Raw genomic sequence first — 23,840 nt, 5'->3', positions numbered from 1 at the left:
TGAGTGTCACTCAGGCCTTATGACGCTGTGTCAGTAATGCACGTTTGAGGCGTCCAATGGCTGAGTTGCTATATAAAGCTCCTGCAAATGCATTGCACAGTTTGAAGCTTCATTTTTGGATTGCCTGTCTTATTTTTAAATCGTGCCAGTGACGCATTCACAGCTGGCTCACACCACGTCACAGCTCGGCTACAGGTGCCATCTGGTCCTCATGTCTGGTGATCTTGCATAGCCTGATAGACACACCAAGGCCTTTGGTGGGATGCCAAGTCTAAGTAGGAAGTGGCCAAAGCAGCCCTAAAATAATATACATCATAAGCAGATATTTAGATCTATATCTAATAATATTGATAAGGGGAAATGCGGATTTTTGTTTGATTGCTCTGATTTAAGGTAACACATGTAATGACTGAATTATGCACACAGTAAACTAGACTTCTCATTTACATAGAATTACATTTAGCAAATGTATTAATTTAACATCCAGTAGACTGGATACAACTCCTGCAGCATGCTTTCTAGAGACACCTGCAGTAGGCCACGTCACTCAGTCCTCCACGATGAGTCACTCAAGGCCTTGTGGGCAGCAAGTGATACTGTGACTGCTCGACTTAACAGTTCGGAGCTGGGGAGCAATCACATCTGGCCAACTTGGCCTCTGCTGTTGTAATTGACTGACGTCTCTCTCTGGCTTGTCAAGACAAACTCCATCCCAAAAGTAAACCACAGTGAGATCAGACTGATCCAACCTCAGCCGGCACTGGGTTATGCTGAGCTTCTGATGTGGTGTGCATGTTATCAACTCCTGCATATGTTTCCGATGGTACCATTGTCCATGTTCAACAGTAAAAGTGTGTGTGCATGTGAGTGAGCATGTACATGCAATATTAGATTACAGATTGAAAAGATATTGTGAACTGTGGCCTCGCCGGTTAATTACAAAATGTATCGATTGACAAGGAAAAAGGGAAAAAGTGAGGAGTGCTAAGCAATAAAGGTCACAGACCTCATTCACAACTACATGATTAATATCCTGGCCAGCACAAAAGAAGCTGTCTGAAGTTGCTTTAGTATTTATTTTTCTCTTTTAATCTTAGGTTAGATGAGACATATTTATGGCTCCTCCTGCCTTTTCTTTTCTTCTCTATTGAATGAGACATATTGACTAAGTTCATTGATTTGATCAAAGCTCGGTGTTCATTCTGCTTCAGTATTGGTTTAGTTTATTGAAAGGAAAACATGAAGGTACGGCTGTAGTTCACCGTGGGAAGAAAAGACCACCCTGCTGGGACTTTGTCGACGGTATTAAACTATGAACAGGCACAACTTCTGTCTGGATTTGAGGTTTTACAGGGATTTGATTTTGGTTTTAACTCAATCCTCACACTGGTTACCAAAAGCAATTGTAACAATTATATTGTGTCAGATGATCTGCTTTGTGTTTTAGAAAGATATGTATCCCCCTGAGGGCTTATCCTCCGAGTATTTCTACATTTTCTAAGTGCAGATTGGTTTATGAAAGAGTTGCTTGGACGTACTTCAGGATATCATAGATGAACTGCAGCTTGCATAAGGTCATACCACTTAGAGCTCATCTAACCAATAGGCTGGCATTTATCCAAAGTAGGAAACATGTTTGTACCCTCAACCCTGTGCAGTCCAGTAATGAGCAGTAGATTGAGCAGTCTCACATTTATGTCTTATGTTAACAGCTGACTAATGTAATTGAAACTTCATATTGGCTGAAATATTTTCATATTATATACATATATATATATATATATATATATATATATATATATATATATATATATATGTATATATATATATATATATATATATATATATATATATATATATATACACACACACACACACACACACACATATATTAGGTCTGTGAAATGATTAAAAAGTTTAATCAGATTAATTACGTTTCTGTGGATTAATCACATGTTACCGATATTCTCGATATATTTTTTGAGAACATAAAGATTTATGATTAAAGACGGATATATACGTTGCCATTTATACAATGGGGTGCTGTTGTAAACAATGCAACTACAGGCCGTAAGGTGAACCCCGTTATTGTTTCATCCCGCTCCACAGTCGTGCATCTACGCGATATTTAGCTCATAAAAAAGTAAGAGTTGTGCTAAACTAACGAAAAGAAGTTTGTCGCTTAAATTCCAGTCGATTATTGATGCGGCGATGTTTTATGCTGAACTAGTTTCTTCAGAGCGTAACAGGATATTCGTCGCGTGTGGAGGTGACAAGGCTCAGTGTTGCCAGATAGGTGATGGCGAAGTATCGTACCAAAAACTCAACATGGTTGTATTTGGTGGATAATTATCCTGCATCTGGCAACCCTGAGATTGGTCGACCAATGACAGTTCTCTCTACAGTTGGAGCTTACACAAGAAGGTGGACATAAGATACCGTTTACAAAACTTGTAAGGGCGTAATAAGGATGCGTTAAATGCGTTGAAAAATTAATCCTGTATTTTAATCATAATGCGTTAACGCGTTATTTTTCACAGCGCTAATATATATATATATATATATATATATATATATATATATATATATATATATATATATATATATATATACATATATATATATATATATATATATATATATATATATATATATTTCTTTAACTTGTCGTCAAGAGTAAAAGGTTGGTCGGTGTGAGTCTCTCTTGGTTCTTGTTGGGGTTGATTAAATTGCTAATGACACCTCCTGGACTGCCTTAAACACCCAAAAGTCTGAATACAATCCTCTGACTCTCAGCCAGGGCTGTATTTTTGCTCATTATCCGTCGTTGGTTTATTGTACTCAGCGCAATTCTTAGTTCTATGAGGGATTTGATACTTAAGCCGATCATTGATCTGCTTACAGTGGGTGCCTGCTGTGCTCCAGAGTCCTCTGTCAGTGGATTGGGATTTGGGCGTCCATGGTGCCGCGGCATGTGACAGAGTCAGCAGTGCAACATCAACCATAGTGGTCAAACTCCGCGTGAGTTGTGCTTCCAGCTGAATTAATGCATTCGCCCCCACAGTGCACTCTCATCCTTTTGCTCTCCTCCCATGTGATGAGGAGGAAGCAGAAGGGAGATGAGTGGCCGATGCCAGGAGAGGATGGTACTTTGTTTTAGGGCGCATGATTGAGAGAAGACAGAGCTGGCATTGAACAGTGTGGCGTTGAGGAGCACTCTCTATGGATGAGAGGCCAGTTAGCTGATGGCGTCCTGTGCTATTGTTCTAACTATACAACTGGGTACGATGTGTCACTGCTGTCCTATAGGTTCAATCATTAGACAATCTAATGAAGGAGCATAGTCCCAAAGGAGAGAGAAGGTCGTGCTTTGTATATTAAGTAAGACCTGTTGTCATGGCCCAGGTATTTCTGAGTCTGTTTCCTGTTTTATTCCTCCTGTAGTCTACTACCTGTCTTTGTATGTTTTTCCAATTGTTTTTGCAGCACTTGTTTTTTTAAAATGTGTTAGTGTCAGTGTTTATTCTTTGTCTTCCCAGTTGGTTGTCGTACATTATGTTACAGTTCAGCTTTTTTCCCAGTAATTCAGTGTTACTGGTTGGTTTTTAAGTTGATCTCTCAAAATAAATAACCACCTGCTGCGACCTCGTCAGATGAACTCTGCGTTTGCTTCCAAAACTGTTATTCCTGAACTGTGATACCTGATGAACAGGTAGATCTGTATCAAATAGCTGATTCATCAATCAGAAGAAAACATCACACAACAGTCACACACTTTATGTTTCAAGCTTCTTTCATTGTTCTTACATCATAATAAATTAAACATGTTTGGGTTTCTAGTATTAATTGAAAAAATATCAAGACATTTGACTCTGTTACCTTTTGTCATAAGATATGACGGTTATTTTTCACTGTTTTCTGATGATTTATTGATCAAACCATAAGTGAGAATATGAATTGATACAGATAAAATATTCGTTCAGATAAAATATGTTTTAAAACCGAGTCACTATTTAATAGTTTGTGACAATTCTTTTTCTTTTCAATATTTTTTGGTCAAAATTGTTTAAAGAACAATAATTCAAGGTAACCTTATACAAATGTTTTATTTAAGTTATTGGTTGTGTAAAGAAAATTAATATCAGTGGCAGATTTGTAAAACTCTCAATGTCAGTAGCGGCCACTCAGTGGTTCAGTTTGTTCTTCAAATATTCTTCGACATTAGATGACAGAGAATTTACCTATTTTATCTTTTAATTCGGAGTGTTTAAATTCCTGCAAAGATATTTGTGTTCACCAGGGACCCGTTGATCCTGGTCTCCATTAGTATCACTAATCAGTTTTTAAGATAGTAAAATTAACTTGTATTTAAAATATTCCATCAAGAAAAAGCAATTAGTTTGCAAGCTAAATAAAGTTGTATGTCGAACTTGTTGACATGTTTGCACGCACTGTCAGCGGGCCAGCAGCATCGTGTTAGCATTTTCTAATTAGATGCTCTTCATATATATTATTATAGTTAATAAGTAATTCTGAAGAGTGTCAACATTTGTTTTTCTCTTGTCTACAGCTTCTTTGCTCTAACTTTTCACTTTCCCCCAACTATATATATATATATATATATATATATATATATATATATATATATATATATATATATATATATATATATATATATATATATGTTAACTTGTTGTTGCTGTTATATTGTTCTGATAACATTACTTCAAAATAAAAGCATGCAATACACTAGTTTTTTACTTCATTGTTGTATTTGGTGCATAATGCGATTAATCGCGATTAATCGCAGAAAAATCATACGATTAATCGCGATTAAGTGCTCATCCTGAAGCTCCTCCCAGAAGCAGTTTTCATTTCCTGTCTGCACTGTTTGTGACACAAAGTGTTGTGCGATTCTATAAATAAATCACATTTTCAGTGAGTCACCACGCTGGTGCTATCACACAGGTGCGTCACGAGACATTAAAGACAATCCATACTGCCTCACGCCTCCAGCTCCACGTTGTCGTGCAAACACCCGTCACACTCGATCTAAAGCGCGCCAGTCCGGCCAGAAGACAAACCAGTAGAAATTTGACTTTTTAAGTCTCAGAGAGGAAATGCACACATGAAAGTGACTAAACAAGTGACTACCGAAACTCGACAAAGCAGGTGTTTGTGTGGTAGATAGACAATGCACTTTAAAAAGAGAGAACACAGAGGGTGTAGTTAATTTCTTGCGAGTGCATGAAATAGAGGGAAATTTAGCTTTGACATTGGGTCAGGTTCAGGGTTTAAACCAGAGACTAGAATCAGTAGCAAGATTCGAATTATTACCAGCATGTAAACGCACTGCAGCCCTCATGTCTCTGAGGCCTGAGCTCTACATTTATGATGTTATTTAATAGGCACTGATGCATGACTGTAGCTCTCTTCCTTGTTGAACTGACTTTTTAAAGGATGATTTTTGCCTTGTAGGCCTTTTTGAGATAGTAGTAAAATAAGAATCAGGTTATACATACAAGTAAACAGTAAAACTAATAAAAACGGTAAAAAATAATAATAATCCACAATAGCACTATAATATATATACAAACAGAATAAACAAGTATTTAAAAAAATATTTACACTGCACCAGTTGAAGTGGTTAAAGTGACCAAAAAGTGAAGTGTTTTGTTTTTAAGCTCAGTTTGTTGTGCGGACTGACAGCAGCAGGGAGGAAGGACTTGCGGTACCTCTTCCTCAGTCACCAGGGGTGAATCAGCTGGTGGCTGAAGGAGCCGTGCAGAGTTGCCTGCACGGGATGGGAAGTGTTGTTCATCAGGGATGAATTTGTCATCCTCCTGTCCCCCACCACCTCCACAGTATCCAGAAGACTGGCTGGAGTCAAATCAGGCACATTGTGATCATAAACTCATCACTGACCTCCAGTGTGATGTCACAACTGGAATAGTAAAAACTAGGGCTATGTATTGTAGAAATGTTTCGTAATATTTAGGAAATTCTCTCCCAGCAGTAATCAACGAGATTTGAGGGCAAATTAATGCAATCTTTTTTTCCTGCACAATCCTGATTAGAGACTATCTGAAACACTTCACGTCACCTTCCTCATGACAGTGGGTATTTAAATGCACTGAAAAACATCCTGCTTAATTTTATATTCTCAGACGTGTGTATCTCACGACAGCTTATAAGAACCCTAGAGTTGAGGAGCGGCTCACGAACTGACACACACATCTCAGTTAATCTCTTATTCTCCCCTGCTGGCTCATCACAGTGTATTCAGGGCCTGCAGCAGAGAGGGAGGTATAGAGAGATGACAAGACAACCCTGGAAAGGAAGAGAAACACATGATATAGAGGTCGTAAGGCAAGTAGTGTCTAATGAGACTCAAACACACGGTTACAATATGAATGCGCTCAGTTTGTGGTGAATGTTATGAAAAATGTTATTCATAAAAGTCAAGTGAAACATCAACATTAGACACAATTTGTGGGGCATGATTTTGCCTTCTTTAGAAAGGCAACACTAGAGGGATGACAGGAAATAATGGGAGAGAGACAGGGAACGACGAAGGTGCCTTAAGGGAGCTCTCACCTTTATCATTGTTACTAGTTCCTGGAGCCCGGCAGCCTCACCTGATTGTCCACCTGAGCAGAGCTCTAATTAGTGAGAATGATTGACACGCGTGGGTCTGCAGAGCCTTGAATAATACCTCAGTGATCCCCAACATAAAAACACATACTGGATCATATATGTACTCGTAAAGGTTCGGGTTTCGTCCATTATTGAAACTTTTCATCAATTTTCCATCTGTTTGGTATGACGAATGGCTGTAACACGGCTGTACACATGAGCCTCAGTTGTGTTTGTGTGTCAGAGGCGCAAATCAAAACTGTAGGAGTTTTTGGGGGGGTTTTGCAGGTGGGAAAAAAACTGCACAATAGTTGTTAAATTCCTCCAAAATCCACTCAGATCCCACATGGAAAAGATTTTACCGTTTTAGTTTCACGCCCATGCTCTTGTGTCCGAAACAGAGAAGATCTCACATACTGCAAACATCCTTAATGGGCATGAGAGCTGTAGCTGTGTATATCTTCTATTCATCCAACAACAATGCAACGTTTTCCAGTAGTTACACTGCCTTGTGTGTGTGTGTGTGTGCGTGTGTGTGTATGTGTGTTTGTGTTTATCATCACATGTACTTATGTCCATGTTCACCCTTGTGTCAAGAACCACAATACAGACAGATGGTCGTTGGCTGCGTTTACTGACTGTTTACTGCTTATCTCAGGCAGCTGCAGTGCACAGTGGCACATGCAGCAGCACTTCAACACAGCTTTGAGTGTGACATGATGTCAGGGTTACAGAGAGGCTATTTACTCCTCTGCAGCTATTTTTATACAGGAACAACCATGTATGAGTGTCCTGAACGGTTTGATCCTGATTTCCTGAGAGATGGGCCCTAATCTGATCTACTCTATCATCCTGACTGTCATAGGTCCCACATCTCTACTCACTGTTTTACAATAAAATGTTCTCTAATAGATCTATTAGCTGCTCATCAGTAAAATCGTAGGCAGGATCTCTTAATCTGCAGGAAATCTCTTCCTGTTCATCGGCAGGAATGGAGGATGAGGAATTAGCTTTAGATGCTGTAGTGCCATAAAACGAATCCTTTTGGAAGTGAGTTTTCATTTTCATTTCCAATTGTCAGAATTGCTCCGATGAAGTTTATTTGCTGTGTTTAAAATGACCCCCAAAGAAGTGATGATGCTGTAAATGATTTAAAGGAAACTCCATGTAAAGAGAAGGTACTCAAGCCTCTTTATTGCATTTAAAACAGTTTAGCTCTGCTTTGAGTGCACCCATAGACCTGGGTATGAGAAAAAAAGAGTGAAAAACAGTCTACATGCACTTCAGCAGATTAAGAGTCTCTGAAAATTACAGTTGAGACTCAATTAAGAAAGCTTATACGGCCAGAGGACTTTGAGTATGTCATCAAGTAGTGACGGAGGAGGAGGCAGTATTACATGCTGAGATTACTCATTGCATAAACTGCACACACACAAATACACAGAGAGCATTATTCATCGAATAAACTACAAATGCACACAATAAGTGAAAATGAATCAGCATGCACTGCGTTATTTGGTTCGGGTATCAGTTCAGGAATAACAATCAGTGGAACCGCCTGGCTCCTTTGCCTCCTCGTGGGATGACGTCTCGCAGCAGAGTTGCTTACGTCAGAGCCTGCAAACTGAGTCGCATGCACTCGCTGGGTGTTGGCAAACTGAGGTGCTGTTTTGGGTGAGGGCTTGAATAAACATAGCCTTTGCTGCTGCTGTGAAAAGACTCATTTACTCCCACCATGAGCATCACAAAGTGGGATTAACTCTTACATTGGTCTCAGGAGATGGATACCAGTGAGGAAACATTGGATTTCTCATGATAATCTTTTTTTTCCACCTGGTCATGGCATTGTCTATTTTTATACTTATTTTATTTTCTCCTATACAACTATTGTTTTATTTTCTATTACAAAGCCTTGTTAAACTGTGCTTCTGCTCTTGAGAAGTGGTACTATTATGACTAAGACAGATTGATTATCAACCTGTCAACTTCTTTATGTTGTGCAATGTTGCAGGGTGCAATTAAGATACTGAACACTCAAAATAAACCCACGTTAATTATGGTGGACATCCTGAGGATTTGTTGTGGTTCAGTTCAATTGATGCTTGTGGCAGATCTACTCTCCCACCAATGTTCTTTGAGATATGGAGCATTGTTTAATCAGGGTAAACAGTGATGTGTTTCAGTTTTGCTGAGCGTTTCCTCGTGAACACACAACTCTTCCTCTGTTTCATTCCACAATGGACACTGGTGTTTAAGCCCGTGGGGCTGTCTTTTTGCGTGTTCTCATTTCCTTCATATTCTTGGTTAAAATGATTGTTAGTGGCCTCACTGGCCTGTCACTTAACACATTTGATCCTAATACAGCAGACAGTGGTAGTAATATTTTATATATCATTTATATTATAGTTATATAGTGACTGTATTTGTAGTGCAAATACATGCACATATGGTCTACTTGATCTTGATTGTTTCTCTGGAGGATTTGTCACTTGAGATAGCTATACCTTATCCACATATTCCACTGAATCTGTAATATTTTAGTACAAATATATGTTTATAGCAAATAATACACGGTATTGGAATTTGCATATCTGCTGACAAAACTTTGTCCTACTTTTAAATGAGGATTTCCCCAACTGCGTTTCAGCTACTTCCTTTTCACCTTCATTTGCTTCAAACTTGGAGGACTTGAGAACAATCTTTCCAAAAAAATAAGAGGCTCTGACAGAATAAGTGTGCTGTCACTACTTCTAAGGATGTCATGTTTTTCCTTTGTTATGGACTATATTTACTGTAGGAGCCACAACTCTGTTCAGTCAGGTCTTCTGAAAGCTCCACTGCGTGAGGCCATTGAAGAGGCACTGTTGTAGCTGGACAGCCCATCGTGTATTGTCTTTAAATGGTTCCCCGTAACCTCCACGTGATTTGTAGACAATCTGAGTGGCAGTGTGGTTCTGTGCAGGGATTTGTCCCTCGAGAGGGGCCCTGCCTCTGCCATTGCTGCCGTCAGCAACCGTGTTACAACTGTGCATGAATACAGGATACTGGCATTTGCTGAATCCAAGGTGGCGTCTTTTCAACTAGAGCCCAGTGAAATACCTTTTCAGCCTCTCGAGTGGTCTGGCGAACTACAGCCAAGGGGGCCCCAGCAGTATAATGATGCCTGGCACAATAGTAGCACTGTTCTCCAACCCGTTCCCAGGAAACCGCACAACATGTGCCATTGTGCACTGTGCTTTGCTGCCCAACCACGTTGCCCGGCTTTAGCCAGAGACACCGAGAGGTTTGGCTGTGCAGTGGAGCTCACAGCAACGTGGTTGGTAGGACAGGTTCAGAGGACTGCAAGACGAAGACCAGGGTTTATTCATCGCCTCACACTGCGTTTGATGTGTTAAAATAATATTACAAAAAGATACTTTTACAAGGCCAGGCTGTGAAGCGGAAGAAGCCTGAGGGAAAAAGGACAGCTGAGTGGTTGCCAGGATTGGTAGTACAGAAACCCCTGAGCATTGTTGTTAAGTTGAACCTCCCTCAATAAAAGAGAAAACCAACAGAAAAGTGACAAGCAGAAAAATGAAGGTACAAAGACGGCTAGAACTGGTTCGTAGCTGGTCCTAGCTGGTTCTTCTCTTTTCATCTCAATGCTGGGGGTTCAACCCTCCTTTACGGCCCCCAACGTGCTCTCCATTTAAGCCTCCACTGCTGTTTATGCAGCACAGCAAAGGACATCATTCAGGACCTGCCGGACAGGGGGCCTTGGTCAACCGCATCCAGGAGATACATGTCCTTTCTGGGCCCCACAAGTCAGCTGGTCAGCTAACACCACAGCAGGATGCCCAGGAAATAGAGGCCTGAAACACAGCCCAGTGTGTCACAGTTAACTGAAAGCCGTTTCCTCTGAGCGTAGACCTGTCAGTTGACATGTCAATTGTTCATTGGATTTGCCCAGTATAGTATATAGTATTCTCAGAATATAAACATAGTTTCAATGTATTTGCCATACTCTAAAATGGATCAGAATCTTCATTTGTCGTCAGTCCCATCAAGCCACAACTATACAATTTATATTTGTTCACTTAATTCCTTTAATCGGTTTGCGAGACGTTTTGTTCCCCATCTTGATATCCCTTTCCGTAGCGTGATTTTGAGTTCATTCACGCCGGTGTTGGGCCTTAAGGAAGATACAGACTCACTTAAAGGCCCTTGGCGTGGCCTCCTTTATCTTCCCACGAGTCTCTTATTGTTGGAAACTAGGAATGAAAGGATTGTTCGTGCCAATGCAGTCAATTTCAGATTGAGCTGAACTTCTTATTTTAGTTTTTAATGTTAAATAAATATAACTCGCCACATATTTGTGGGTATATAAATGAAATATGACCTCTGCCAATTACTTATCCTAAACCATCCCTGATGCACCACGCCTCCCACCGCATGCAGGACACTCTGGCCGCGCTGCACAGCTCCTTCAGCGACCAGCTGATTCATCCCCGGTGTCTGAGGGAGAGGTACAGCACGCCCTTTCTCCCCCCTGCTGTCAGGCTGCACAACAAGCTGAGCCTCCAGTAGGCCACGAATCACGCTGAACACTTTTGAACACTTGTGAACACCTATATTTAATTAATCACCTTCATCTGTGTAATTAATATTCTTCTTAGTATTTCATTTTTAAATTTTGTTTTATTACTGTTCTACTGTTTATTTTACTTAATTTTTTATCATTATTTCCTTGTAAGCAATGCTGCTGTAATCCTGTGATTTCCCCACAGAGGGACTAATAAAGGATTATCTTATTTTATCTTAACATATCATATTTGGGAGCAGTGGAATGATGTCAGTGTCTCGCTGTGAAACTTCATGTGGACAATAAGAATCAGGAATCTAACCTTGAACCTTGTGACTAGAAGACAACCTGCTCTATTCACCGAGCTCCAGCCGTAGTATTCAAGAAAAGCAAATGTTATGTTAAGTCTTCAGCAGCAGTTACATGTTGTTGCAGAATCTCCAAAATATCAAGACAAGTTTGGGACAGTCCATTTTACTGATAATCCAAAGGATTTTTGAAAAATGTTTAACTGATGAAGTGGGATCATTTTCTCAACTCATAAAGGATCTTTTGAATTCTTCTGTTTATTAAAAATATATCAAATAACCTGGAGCTATAGGCTTTTCATTAGTCGCAAATTCTATGCCAATTTGACATTCTTCATACCGATCCTCTTTAGATGGCTTTTTAGAAAAAGCTCATCTTTCTGGCATTTAAATAATAAATCTGTTATATATTCACACCGGTGTAATACAGAAAATAAAGGAATGATAGGCCCGGCTGGTCTGGATGATTAGGCCTCTGCTCAGTTTGACGGTGGGCAGAGCTATGCTGGGAATTACATGAGGTTATTGAACTCCACGCTACAATTGTATTTATATTGTATTTGTTTATTTTACAGTGACAATACACACTGATCAACAGTAAAATGTAAGTCAGCCAGAGTTAGCCAGACAGGCTAGTTTTTATTTGCTGTCCCGGGCCAGTTTTTTTAAATTTTTTATCGTATCCTGAAAATACATTCATAATAACACAAAACTAATTTGAGATGTATATAAAACACTAGAGGCACATAATACATAAACACCAAACAAGACAAATACACATTTACACTGAATAGGCAGGCAGGACAAACAGTATGTTAATGCTTGCACATCTGATTGGCAACAAGCCATTCCCTAAGGCTGTTTGAATGTTTTGTACGTTTTTTTTGTTTGTATGTGTGATGGAAGATTATTTCATGAGTTTGCTGATTTAATAGAAAATGCAGATTTGCTAAAAGAGCTTGATCTAAGTGAAATTACGCAGTCACCCCAAGAAGCAGATCTAGTCTGTCTGCCACTTCGAGTGTGTTGTTTAATAAAAATCACTAAGCGTAAGGGGACCCATACTTTTAAAAACCAGACAGACATCAGTGTATTTAATGAGATTCTCCTAACTCAGGATATTGTGTTTGATGAGGATATTGCAGTGATGGTGCTTTTTTTGAGGCTGGAATCTGAAAGCTATTTAGATACATTTGTCATTGTGTACGTGAGCTTAAGTGCGGCTTGCTGTTTGTTATTTGTGTGCACATAAATAACTGTGTCATCAGCGTACATTTGAATATCACACCCATTGCAGACACCCGGAAAACCATTAATGTATAAACTGAATAATAAAGGTCCTAAAATAGAACCCTGGGGTACTCCCACATTTGATCTGAGAGTAGATGATGAAACACCACCCACTCTGACACGTTGGGTTCTTCCTTCAAGGTAGGATTCAAGGCAATGGACTCTTGAGAAAAATTTAAATTTGACAGTTTATAAATCAGGATATTGTTATTAACCGTGTCAAACGCTTTCTTGAGGTCAAGAAAAAACACTGCTACTACACTCCATTGGTCCATTTCAAGCTTCAAATTCTCGAGGAGAAAGCAATTAGCTCTTTCAGTCGAATGATTAGTCCTGTAACCAAACTGCACAGGATGTAGCTGATATGGAGAGCTGTTGAGGTGTTGATTGAGTTGCTCAACAACACATTTCTCAGCAATTCTGGAAACAGCAGGGAGAATATTGATTGGCTGATAAATAGAGACATCAGTTGAATCTCCTGACTAAAAAACTGGTGTTACTATGGCTGATTTCCATCAGAAACACAAGTTGTCTGAGTAAATTCCGTGACAATGCTTGTGATAGGATGGGCGAGTGTCTCTTTGTGTTTCTTCAGAAAAATATTATCAATAACATACACATCTTTGGACCCAGAATTCTTGAGTGAGCCAAGAACTCGGGTGACAGTAGATTCAGAGACTTCCTGAATAGTGAAGCTTTGTTGACCTTCATTAACTGGTGTAAGATGAATTTGACCAATACTAGAGCTTTGAGTTAAAGCTTTCACTGAGTTGATAAAGTATGAATTGAAAGCTGTACAGATAACTTCATCTTGTGTAAGGCACTCATTCACATTCATTTTAAGTTATTTCATTGAATTGCTGTTTTGTTTGTCTGTTAAGTTCTTGAGATTATCCCTGCGGGTATACAGCGCTTTAAATGTTCATTTATAAGTTCATAATGAAAAGCTATGTATACAATTCAACTAGTTTATTGAACTGTGGTACATATACTGTGTACTATCCATTCAAAACAACAAATCTCTAGATTTTGTGATTTTCAGGATGTTGTGCTAATAAACAATCTGCCACTATCGCCCCTCCCCACAGATCCCAGGAGGAAGATCGCACCGTTCCAACACTCACACAGCCTTCTACACTCACACATTTTATCAGATTCATTGTTACACACACACACACAGGCACCAAAGCAGATATGAGTGAGGATAAGCTGGCAGATACTGTAGAAACTGCCCCAGCTGAGGCGAACGCTATTCCTAATGGAAAAGGCCACGAGGAGGAGAGCACAGCATCGGCCAAAACACCTTCTGCAGAGGCCGGGGACAAGTGAGTATAATCCACTTTAACACAGTCTTCGTTAATCTCTTTAGAATTACGGTTGTTTATTGACAAGAATCAGCAAGAAACAGGGTTCATTCAATATTTGCTGTTATACTGCATATTTCAAAATCTAATGAAGGAAAACTGTCATAGTGTAACAAACACCTCATCCTATACACTAAACATGTTTTCTTTTGTTATGCTCTCAGATGTGCGATCTGCATATCACAGTGTTACACCTGGAAATTGCCACATCATAACACAACGCATTTTATGTAATCGGAGCCACCACCTGGCACCAATGCTAATGTAAAATATTCATCATATATACATCAATACAGTATCACAACATAAAAGACCACGATACTCAAGTGTAATTTATTACAGTCCTATTTGGAATACGTTTTGAATTAATTAAGGCTCACAGATCATTGTTACAGGAAATAAAACTCACTTCTCGTTTATAAGGCTGTTCTTGCCACGATTTAACCAGGCGATTTGTTTCACTGGTTGCTCTTACGTGCCGTCTTAACGTACCACTTACCGAAGGTCTCGCGTGTTTTCTCTCATGCGCCACATCACATTTTATGCTGTGTTAACAGAAAATCCAGTGAAATAAGATATTCATGTGTAGCATGGTTGTGCCTGCTTCTTTACTAATCTTGGTGTTTACTTCTTTCATACGAGAAGGACCTGACTCTCCTTTATAGAAGCATGATATAATGTGAAATATTTATCTGGAATTATGTATGTATCAGATACAAGTATAATAAAGAAATATTGCCTAAATGGAAGGCCTCATTGCTCACAATATGTTAGGTGGATATACAAAACAGCTAAACACCAATTATCAAGTCACGAGTTGTGTAGCAATGTGTTTTGTATCCTCTTCCTATGTTATATATTGGTAATTACAATCTCTCTCTGCGATACAGATAATAATTAATTGAATATTTAATAACTGAGGGTGTTGTTTTTCTACCTTGTGCTCTCGTTGGGTGATGGATGGCCTTTCTCTACACTGCCTGTAGGGAAACTGTAACCAATAGTGCCCAGAATGATAGGTATGTTTGTTGATAAGGAACAGAGAATGTGTTTGTCATGTCGTGTGCTATATTTCAGAGTTTGTGTCTTTTGCACGGTAAAGGAACTTATTCTAAACCAGAGCATGTTCTATAACAAGTAAAAGGCTGACTGTTTTCATGTATTGTAGTGTTACGTCTTTGACAGTAGTTATTTCCATTAGTCCTCACAGAACTGAGAATACAGAGGCCAACCTCCCAGAGAGCCAGGAGTTCTTATCGGCCATGGAAGACAAGAAGAACCCTCGCTTTACGGATGTAAGTCTATCTATCTATCGATCTATCGATCTATCGATCTATCCATCCATCCATCCATCCATCCATCCATCCATCCATCCATCCATCCATCCATCTATGATCTAACGTGTTTATTCCTCTCCCCTGTCTTGCATCGGTTATAGTTTGAGGGGAAAACCTCGTTTGGGATGTCTGTCTTCAACCTTGGCAATGCGATCATGGGAAGTGGAATCCTAGGACTGGCATACGCTATGGCCAACACAGGGGTCGTCCTGTTTTTGTAAGATATTCAAATGCATTACATACACTCAATATGTAACTTCATGATTTCAGATTGCAGGAGTGACTTATGGCTCACCGATATTGTTTGTCTTATTTTCTTCCCGCCTTCCAGCTGAGGTCTGAGTCACATAAATAGCACCTAATTGTATTATAATTGTCATATAGTCTTTAGTTATGACACGGAGGCTGATGCCACTGGACACATTAGTTTGATAAATAAAGACTCAGATCAATTAGCTACTGGCAATCATTTACTTGTGCTATTAAGAGGCGCAATTGCAATCACTGATGCAAAAAATAAGAAGATTGTTTCTGTGCGGTTGATTCTCTGCCTTAAACCAGTGGGCGTATGTACTGTTCATACGAGGGGCTTAATGTATGAAAACCTCTGCAGCAGAATTGTCTGTCAGGATAATGACGTCATAGTCAACTGCAGCTTTCATGCATTTGTACCTTATTTAAATTCACTGGAGGTCTTCTGACCTTTGAGCTGCAGTGAGTGCTCACAGTTGTTTTGTTATTTGTTGACAGTAAAAAAAAAAAACAGAACATCTCCAGCCCTTAAAGCTTAGAGGCTGGCTTTCTTTCAGGAAATATCACAAGCATCACCATTTCATTGGGTGTCATGTTATGGGGTAGCTTCAGCATCGGCACTTTTATTGAGTATGAGATTGATCTCGCCGGAAATTTCTGCCATTGTCTCGAGCAGATATAGCCAACTAGATATTTCTCAAGTATGTATTTATGGTGGCTGCATTCTGCATAAACAAGCAAACATTAAGCTGGTAAAACTCAAACCGATGGGTTCTCAAAAGGTGCCCATGTTCATTTAGGTTTTTCATGCGTTCACTGCTATTCTAAAATCTCCACTTTTTCCATCAGTTTTACAGCCGTAAGGTTGATCTGTCTTGTTGCATATTTCTCAAGAATAATCAGGCTGGTGTTTCCAGAGGGTAATCGCACCAGATAGCACTGACAACATCAACATGTTCACATCATTTTGTTTAAGATACCTCTTCCTCGTGGTGTGAGAAATTGTAAGGTATCTGGTGCAGAAACTGGCTGAACAAAGTATTTCTCTGAGAAAGATTAAGCCCTTCAGATTTATACTTCTGAGAAAAAGCAGGCACTGCTTTACGATTGCAATGCAGAGTCTCAGTGAAAGGGGAAGCAAGGTTTTGGATGTTTGTATAAATCTTGGCTTGTTTTTTGTGTGAATTTGTAGTCATGGTGAAATCATGTCATTTGATGTGCTCTGCCTTTGTAGGCGAGAGGCAGTTTGTTCATTTTGTACCAAACTCAACACAACATAAGGTGAAAGCATATTCATTTTAGCTTTCATGATCCATACGTATAGGTTTAACAGCTTCCGCCACCTCAAAATATTCCCCAACGACAATATCTGAGCTTTTTCCAAAGCAGTCATGTCAGGATTTCTCTCACGGGTTTTAGAAAGCTTCTTATTTTGAGCCGAGTTGTGTGACTGGCTTCACACGCTGTCTGCTGTCTGGACTGGCTGAACTCTGTGTCACCAAACACCAATGTCGTTGACACCTTGACAGGAGCTGAGCTGAACTACATTTAACTCTGAGGAATACATGTGGCCTAGTCCTTTGCCAACTGATAATACGTGACTGAATGCAACAGTTAGCGTGTATTTATCCGCCCTGTGAGGGATGAAAGGCTGTGTCTTTGTGTGCATATCTGCACAATCTTGTATCAGACAATGGAATAGCTACTGAGAAATACAGGCAGGGTTAGTTCAATTTTTTCTATTTTTTCACATTGGACTTCTAGGTGGTGATTGCCTCAAAAAACACTTTATCTTCTTTTCCTAACACTGCCATTTTAAACCTCAGGTCCTGGTCCTGAAGGGGACAGGAGACCTAAAAATAAGGCATTTTGTTCAAACACGGGGAGGTAAAGAAATGAAAAATAAACACTGAGTGTTTTTTGTTCTCATTTATCTCCACCGTTGTCTGCAGCAGAAATCTTCTGTACATTCAATCTTGAAGGAGTATGAACGTTTCAATTATTCACTTCAATCTTTCCTGAGGGTAGATCCATCAGTTCACTCTACAAATGTCAACATTTGCTCATAATAGTCAAGTGTCTTTTGAATGATACCCATATAACTAGAAATAAATCAAGAGAGGTGCTGTTAGACTCATGGATTAGGTGAACGATAGGTATGTTTAATGGTTTATATGGCAATCAGTACATCCAATCCTATTTGAAGTTGCAATACTTGCATTGTTCAGACTGCAGCGAGGACATGATGTGTAGAAAGAACAATTTACTAGACCAGTGTGAGCCACAGTGACTCATGCTCTTAAACTAAATATATTGCATCTAATTTGAGATTTTGGAATGTCCTTTGTTTGACTTTCCCTTATGGCCCGATGTTTCATATCACACAGATTTTTGTTGGCGGGTGCAGAGGCTTCAGCAGGTCAGTGGCCTTGGCCCGCGAGGAATGCAGCGGGGTGGAAAGCTGTGAGCAGAGCTACAGTGACCCAAGTGTGTCAGTCGGTTTGACTGTCAGCAGATCTGTCCTCCCATTGCCACTTGATTGACTAAATCCTCCACTGCAAGTCAGCCCAGCATTCTTTCACATAGTATGAACCCCCTACAAAAAAAGAAACTGTTAACTGGCCAAGAGTTGAAGTCAAGTTGAAAGACTTGCAGACTGGCTTTTCCAAAAGGAGAGAGGAATGGAGTGTGTGTGTGTGTGTGTGTGTGTGTGTGTGTGTGTGTGTGTGTGTGTGTGTGTGTGTGTGTGTGTGTGTGTGTGTGTGTCAGAAAGAGAGAGCTAATGTCGCCAATAGTAACAATAAAAGAAAGTTGGAATGAGGTGGACTGGGTAAGAGAAAGTCAGTAGATCAGGGACCCATTCACCAAGCTGCCTCATGCTGGGGATTTTTACAAAGGTCTGAGAAGTGATGTTTCTTAAACACAACCCTTCAAGATGTTAAAGCCAAGTGAAAGATGTAGCGTGTGCACCCCATGGGCTACTGTAAAAATGTTAATGCTTTTGCAGCTTTTTCCAGTTCTGTTATTTGGTAACGCTACTGTTATATAATAATATTGAGCATGGATGCACGTCATTTTTCAACACTAGTGTTACACTTGCGCGAGCAAAAGTTGTGCGAGGCCAGTAGAGGAGGCCTAGCTGGCCCTGACGGCCCACCACTGATATACACATACATACATACATACATACATACATACATACATACATACATACATACATACATACATACATACATACGTACATATATTTCTATATTTTTGTGATACATTTTTAGTGTTACATGTGCACATTCACAAAGACTAAAACAGCGTTATCAGAGCTCCAAGTGTATTTTCATAATGTCACAACATCGCTAACTAGTATATATATATATATATATATATATATATATATATATATATATATATATATATATATATATATATATATATATAAAGCTTATAATCACTGGTTTAAAAGGCAGGGAGAGGAGGACGATGAAGGCAAGGCAGAGCTGATGAAGGAAATGGCAACAGGTGTGTAAGTGGGAGGGGACGTCAGGTGAGCGGGACTGGTAGCTGCATCTAGGGGCATCTGGTGGACGGTTACAGGATGGCAGGTCTGAGGAGTGAGAGAAGGGTTCAAAGAGACAGAGAGCCAGCAAATCAACAAAAAGACTAAAGTCCTCATGACAAGAACGCCGGGAAAGGAATAACATGTAAAAACGGTTAATAGGAGTCTGTGTGGCGAGTCGAGTCCCTCTTGAGGAAACAACTCTCTATTACTGAAAATGGAAGGAATGACTGACGTAGGTTGTTCCACCACTGATGAACAAAGATGAGAAGATTAATGTTTACAGAGGATTTTCCTCATTCTGTCAATGTCAGCATTGCGTTGGAAACGTCTCCTTTGGAAACTGTCCATCTGTTGTGTGTGTGTGTGTGTGTTTGTGTGTGTGTGTGTGTGTGTGTGTGTGTGTGTGTGTGTGTGTGTGTGCATGTGTGTGTGCGTGTGTGTGTGTGTGTGTGCGTACTTACTGTGTCAGAGGGCAGAGGGGCTGACAGGGCAGCCTCCTTGGCTCAGCTTGGGTAACAATCCAGGGTAAAGCAGAGCCACAGGGACTCTGCTCTTCCAACACAATCTATGTACCGGCATCCAGAAAATGTAGTCCTATGCTGCAGCTGCATTAATAGCATGCAGGGTAATGTGTGGTGTAAACATATGACATTCAAAGATGTTGAAAATGAATGTGAATTCTTTGTAAAATGATGAGAAATATGTATTTTTTTTGCAGGCAAAAAGAAGATGCAGTAATACTGTCAGTAATGTCTGTTGTGGCGTGTCTGTTTCAGGGTACTTTTAACAGTGGTGGCAGTCCTCTCGTCATATTCCATCCATTTACTGCTAAAGTCGTCTGGTATTGTAGGTATGTATGTCTATGTATTCCATCTTTCGATTTAAGGATTGAAACAATGCATTGAATCATATGCATTAAAATGCAACCAGTGCATTTCCATTTAATTAGACAACGTGTGCCCTTGGCTGTTTGCTCTTGTGTCCAGATAAGTGAGACCCGGCCTAGGTCAAACAGCAACATCAGATTATTTATTTATTGCCAAAGCAGCATTTTGGTCACATTTTTGTTAAAGCCTCTGCAGCCCCAGCCTTTATTTAAAGTTGAAAATAAATTTAAAAAGATAAAGGTCTCAAGTATAAGCCTTTTATGTGGCTTGTTCTAAGACCATGGAGTGAGGTGTCACAGGTGGGTTTGGCCAGCCTCTGCACTGATAAGAGGCTCTTTAAACCAAAGCCATTTGCAACCTAAAATCTTGACTGTATTGAAAAAGAAATAAACTTCCGGTTTAAGTAAGTAGGAAATGTGCTTTAAATGAGTGTACTTTGATTCTATGATATCGCTTACCTGATGGTAGCAGTGAAAATGAGTGATAGTCTTATGTTGCTGATGGCTTGTGCTCTTTCCCTGCGCCTGACATCATACATATCATATATGTCTCATCCAGTTATGCCTTACTGATTCTTAGTATTGTGGATGTGCTTTAGGCTTAATACCAAACAACAGTATTTAACCTCCCATACGAATATTTTCAACAGTGCATTATAAATAGAAATTGACAAAAGGCCTTTGTAGAGATACCACATATGTGAAGTCATCAAAGTAAAGGTAGCATTTGCCACAGTCGGTACACCAATTTATAGTGTTAGAAAATCTGTATGCTGAGGAATTAAAAACCATCCACAACCTTTTTACAGTTCTATACTTTGTTAGTATGGATTTAACACATTGATAAAATGTTTTTTATCTTCCATTTGTGGCTCAGGTATTCGTGCGTATGAGCAGCTCGGCTACAGAGCCTTTGGGACCCCGGGGAAGATGGCGGCAGGTATTGCCATCACGCTTCAGAACATTGGAGGTAAGGTCACACGGCCATCTGTCCTCACACTTACACATGCAACATTTTATTTTGGGTATAATAGTATTCTATAATTAGAAGCCTGAGATTATTACTGTATGAGTATCCGTGTAGTTAAAAACTAACTCATTGTTTGTTTCTCCTTTCCACAGCCATGTCCAGTTACCTGTACATAGTCAAGTATGAGTTTCCTTTGGTCATCCAGGCCTTTCTGAAGGTGGATATACCTGCAGGGTGAGTGGCCAATACGTATCATAAACGTTTTAATTTATACTATAAAACTTCATATCCAGCGAACACATAGAATGAGTCTCATTTGTAGATAAACATAGCTATTTAACATCCGTTTATTCCTATCTATGTAAGAAAATCACAAAAAATAATTAAATCAAATACTTTATTTTTACTCAACTTTACACAATCTTGAAGCTTTCAGTCCTACTTTATTAGCGATGCCCATGGTTACTGGTTGTAATAGCAAGTATAGTTTAACTCTACAGCTAACGCTCCTTGAGCACTAACTTTGTACAGCGCAGCCAAATAAACTGTACACACTGCCATGCCTCCTAAAGGTGAAAAGTAACCTGCCCACGAAACATGTTTTAGTGGACATCTTAGCGTATGCAGCAGTCCTGCGTGTACGAGTAGTCCAGCCTCTACAGAGGAGTTGTGTCAGACTTTGCCCGTTAACTGGCCTGGCGCTGCTCAGGATGTATTGAGCAGCTGGCGTGAGAACAGCTGTGATAGTGACCCTAGAGGAGGAGCGCAGCACAGCCACTGGGGAACGCTCACAACAAAACACAGCGAGACTCCACGGCTTCTTTTTGGTTAGGAACCTTCCTTACTGAGAGAAATGACCCAGAAGTACCGAAGTGGCCGCCATGATAAGTGCTGGTCGAATTCTCTAAACGCAAAGGAAAGGAGCTTCATGCTTCCTAATTTAGTTACTTTAGCTTAGGAACCACTGGATCTTTCTGAGCAAAAGGAAAAGCGACAATGGTGACCCACAATCCCTTGCAGCAGCAACATATAAAGTGACTTTCATTCAGCCGTTCACGTGAACAAACAATCATGACCGACAAACGCAGATCATGTAAATAATAATTAGCGTAACTTGGAAATATTTTCAAACTGTTAAACCGGCTGGAAAACTACGAATGTTACGTTGCTGAACACGGCTGTAAAGTGATCAAACTGCTGTAAAGTGATCAAGCTCCTGTATTTCATATTCTCTCTGGTGTTGAACTGCAGCCTCAGCCCTCACTCTTTTATTTTACTTCAGTTAAAGAAGCTTTAATGAAAGAGTTAAACTGAATGAGCTCTTCAGTCTGACTCATTTTATGATTATCATCTTTATAATCAACTATTTTGTTGCATTACAATTAATTACAATCAAGTTGTGTGGTTTTTTGTAAACTGTTGTCTGCATATTTTTATGATCAGATTATAATCTGCATATAAACCATAATAACATAAAGGAATGTGAGACACACATCTGACACTCATCGTTAGTGGGATAATGTATACAGCATGTTTGAAACTGAACAGAGACAGTTTAGTAGCTTTGTACTTGGTTTCACTTTCATATTCCTTCGTTCATTTCTATTCCGACCTGGTTAATAAAGTAAAACCATGAACCGGGTTATTAAAATACTGTGCATGACGAGAACACTGTAAGAACACAGACATACAGATGCTTATGTGGTCGGAGATGGACTACAACCTTGTAGTTTCCTAGCTGCAGACAGACCAACGTCACTAACATCGTCTGCCGTTGCGTCATAACCACGTCGCTTCGTGAAAGTGCAGTCGGATTCTCTAAACACGCGGTTGGCTTTTCTTAACTTCTTATGAATTCTCCTTCCTATCGTTCCTTGACCCTGTGACGTTTCCACAGAAGTTAAGGAAAAGTGCTTAGGGTTAGACGTTAGGAGGTGATTATTTGACTATTCGACTGCAACCTACGGTCGAAAACGTAAACCATAGGATATCACTGGCCAGTGCAGGTGACCTCAGACAAACAACACTCATTTCTTTGGAGTGTGATGTAACCCCCCTTTAACATTAACCCTTACCCAAGTTAGAGACTCTCCTCACCTTCTTTTTAGCGTTTGAGATGACTATTTGAGAAGGAAGCGGGAGAAATGGGAGTTCATGATATGTGCATAAACTGCGCTGGCCTCAATTTATATGGAGGAGAATGGAAACTACCTTTTGCGACTAAGTCTCCTCGTAAATGTTCAGATTGTTGTGTCCCACTACATAAATTCACCATAGAGTTGATGTACTGTGACAACATGTCCACAGTGTTTTCTGGTGTCAGCTCAGGGTTTTCTGTGTAGCAGTGATCTGGGCCATGGTCAACAATCACTGTTAATTTGAAATGACAAACTAGATTGTCCCAGTGGCATTTCATCCCGTCAGTGGGTGTGTGTTTGAATTGCTCCACTATACAGGGGCGGATAAAATAACAACCTGCAAATCTGTTGCAAGAAAATACAGTAGCTCTGCAATAAATACTACTTCATAATAGAATATGATTATACTGTAATAGATAAAGCTTGCATCCAAAGATGCGTCTTTGGATAAGGATTTGGGGATTTTATGAAAACATAAATTAATAACCAGGAAGTTATTCTGTGTTTATTACATTTTTTTAAACGCAATCTAAAATCAAATG

General features: G+C 39.7%; 1 protein-coding gene across 2 annotated transcripts in view; it reads left to right on the top strand.

The window, feature by feature from the left end:
* Positions 1-23,840, top strand: part of LOC137796039 (sodium-coupled neutral amino acid transporter 3-like) — a 36,518-nt gene that overhangs the window by 1,000 nt on the left and 11,678 nt on the right. The window contains exons 2-8 of one of the 2 annotated variants that reach the window (XM_068593674.1): positions 13,884-14,120; positions 15,146-15,178; positions 15,361-15,454; positions 15,598-15,713; positions 20,081-20,154; positions 21,068-21,160; positions 21,313-21,394. In XM_068593674.1, coding sequence (XP_068449775.1) covers positions 13,990-14,120; positions 15,146-15,178; positions 15,361-15,454; positions 15,598-15,713; positions 20,081-20,154; positions 21,068-21,160; positions 21,313-21,394 — 623 coding nt within the window. In that variant the 5' untranslated portion in view covers positions 13,884-13,989. The remainder of the gene's footprint in view (positions 1-13,883; positions 14,121-15,145; positions 15,179-15,360; positions 15,455-15,597; positions 15,714-20,080; positions 20,155-21,067; positions 21,161-21,312; positions 21,395-23,840) is intronic. The other variant, XM_068593675.1, reaches the window with a different exon arrangement.

This window comes from Clinocottus analis, unplaced genomic scaffold (genome assembly GCF_023055335.1).
Source record: "Clinocottus analis isolate CAN_PGR_092001 unplaced genomic scaffold, fCliAna1.0.p SCAF_3, whole genome shotgun sequence".
NCBI lineage: Eukaryota > Metazoa > Chordata > Actinopteri > Perciformes > Cottidae > Clinocottus > Clinocottus analis.
This window is presented reverse-complemented; position numbering and strand designations above follow the sequence as displayed.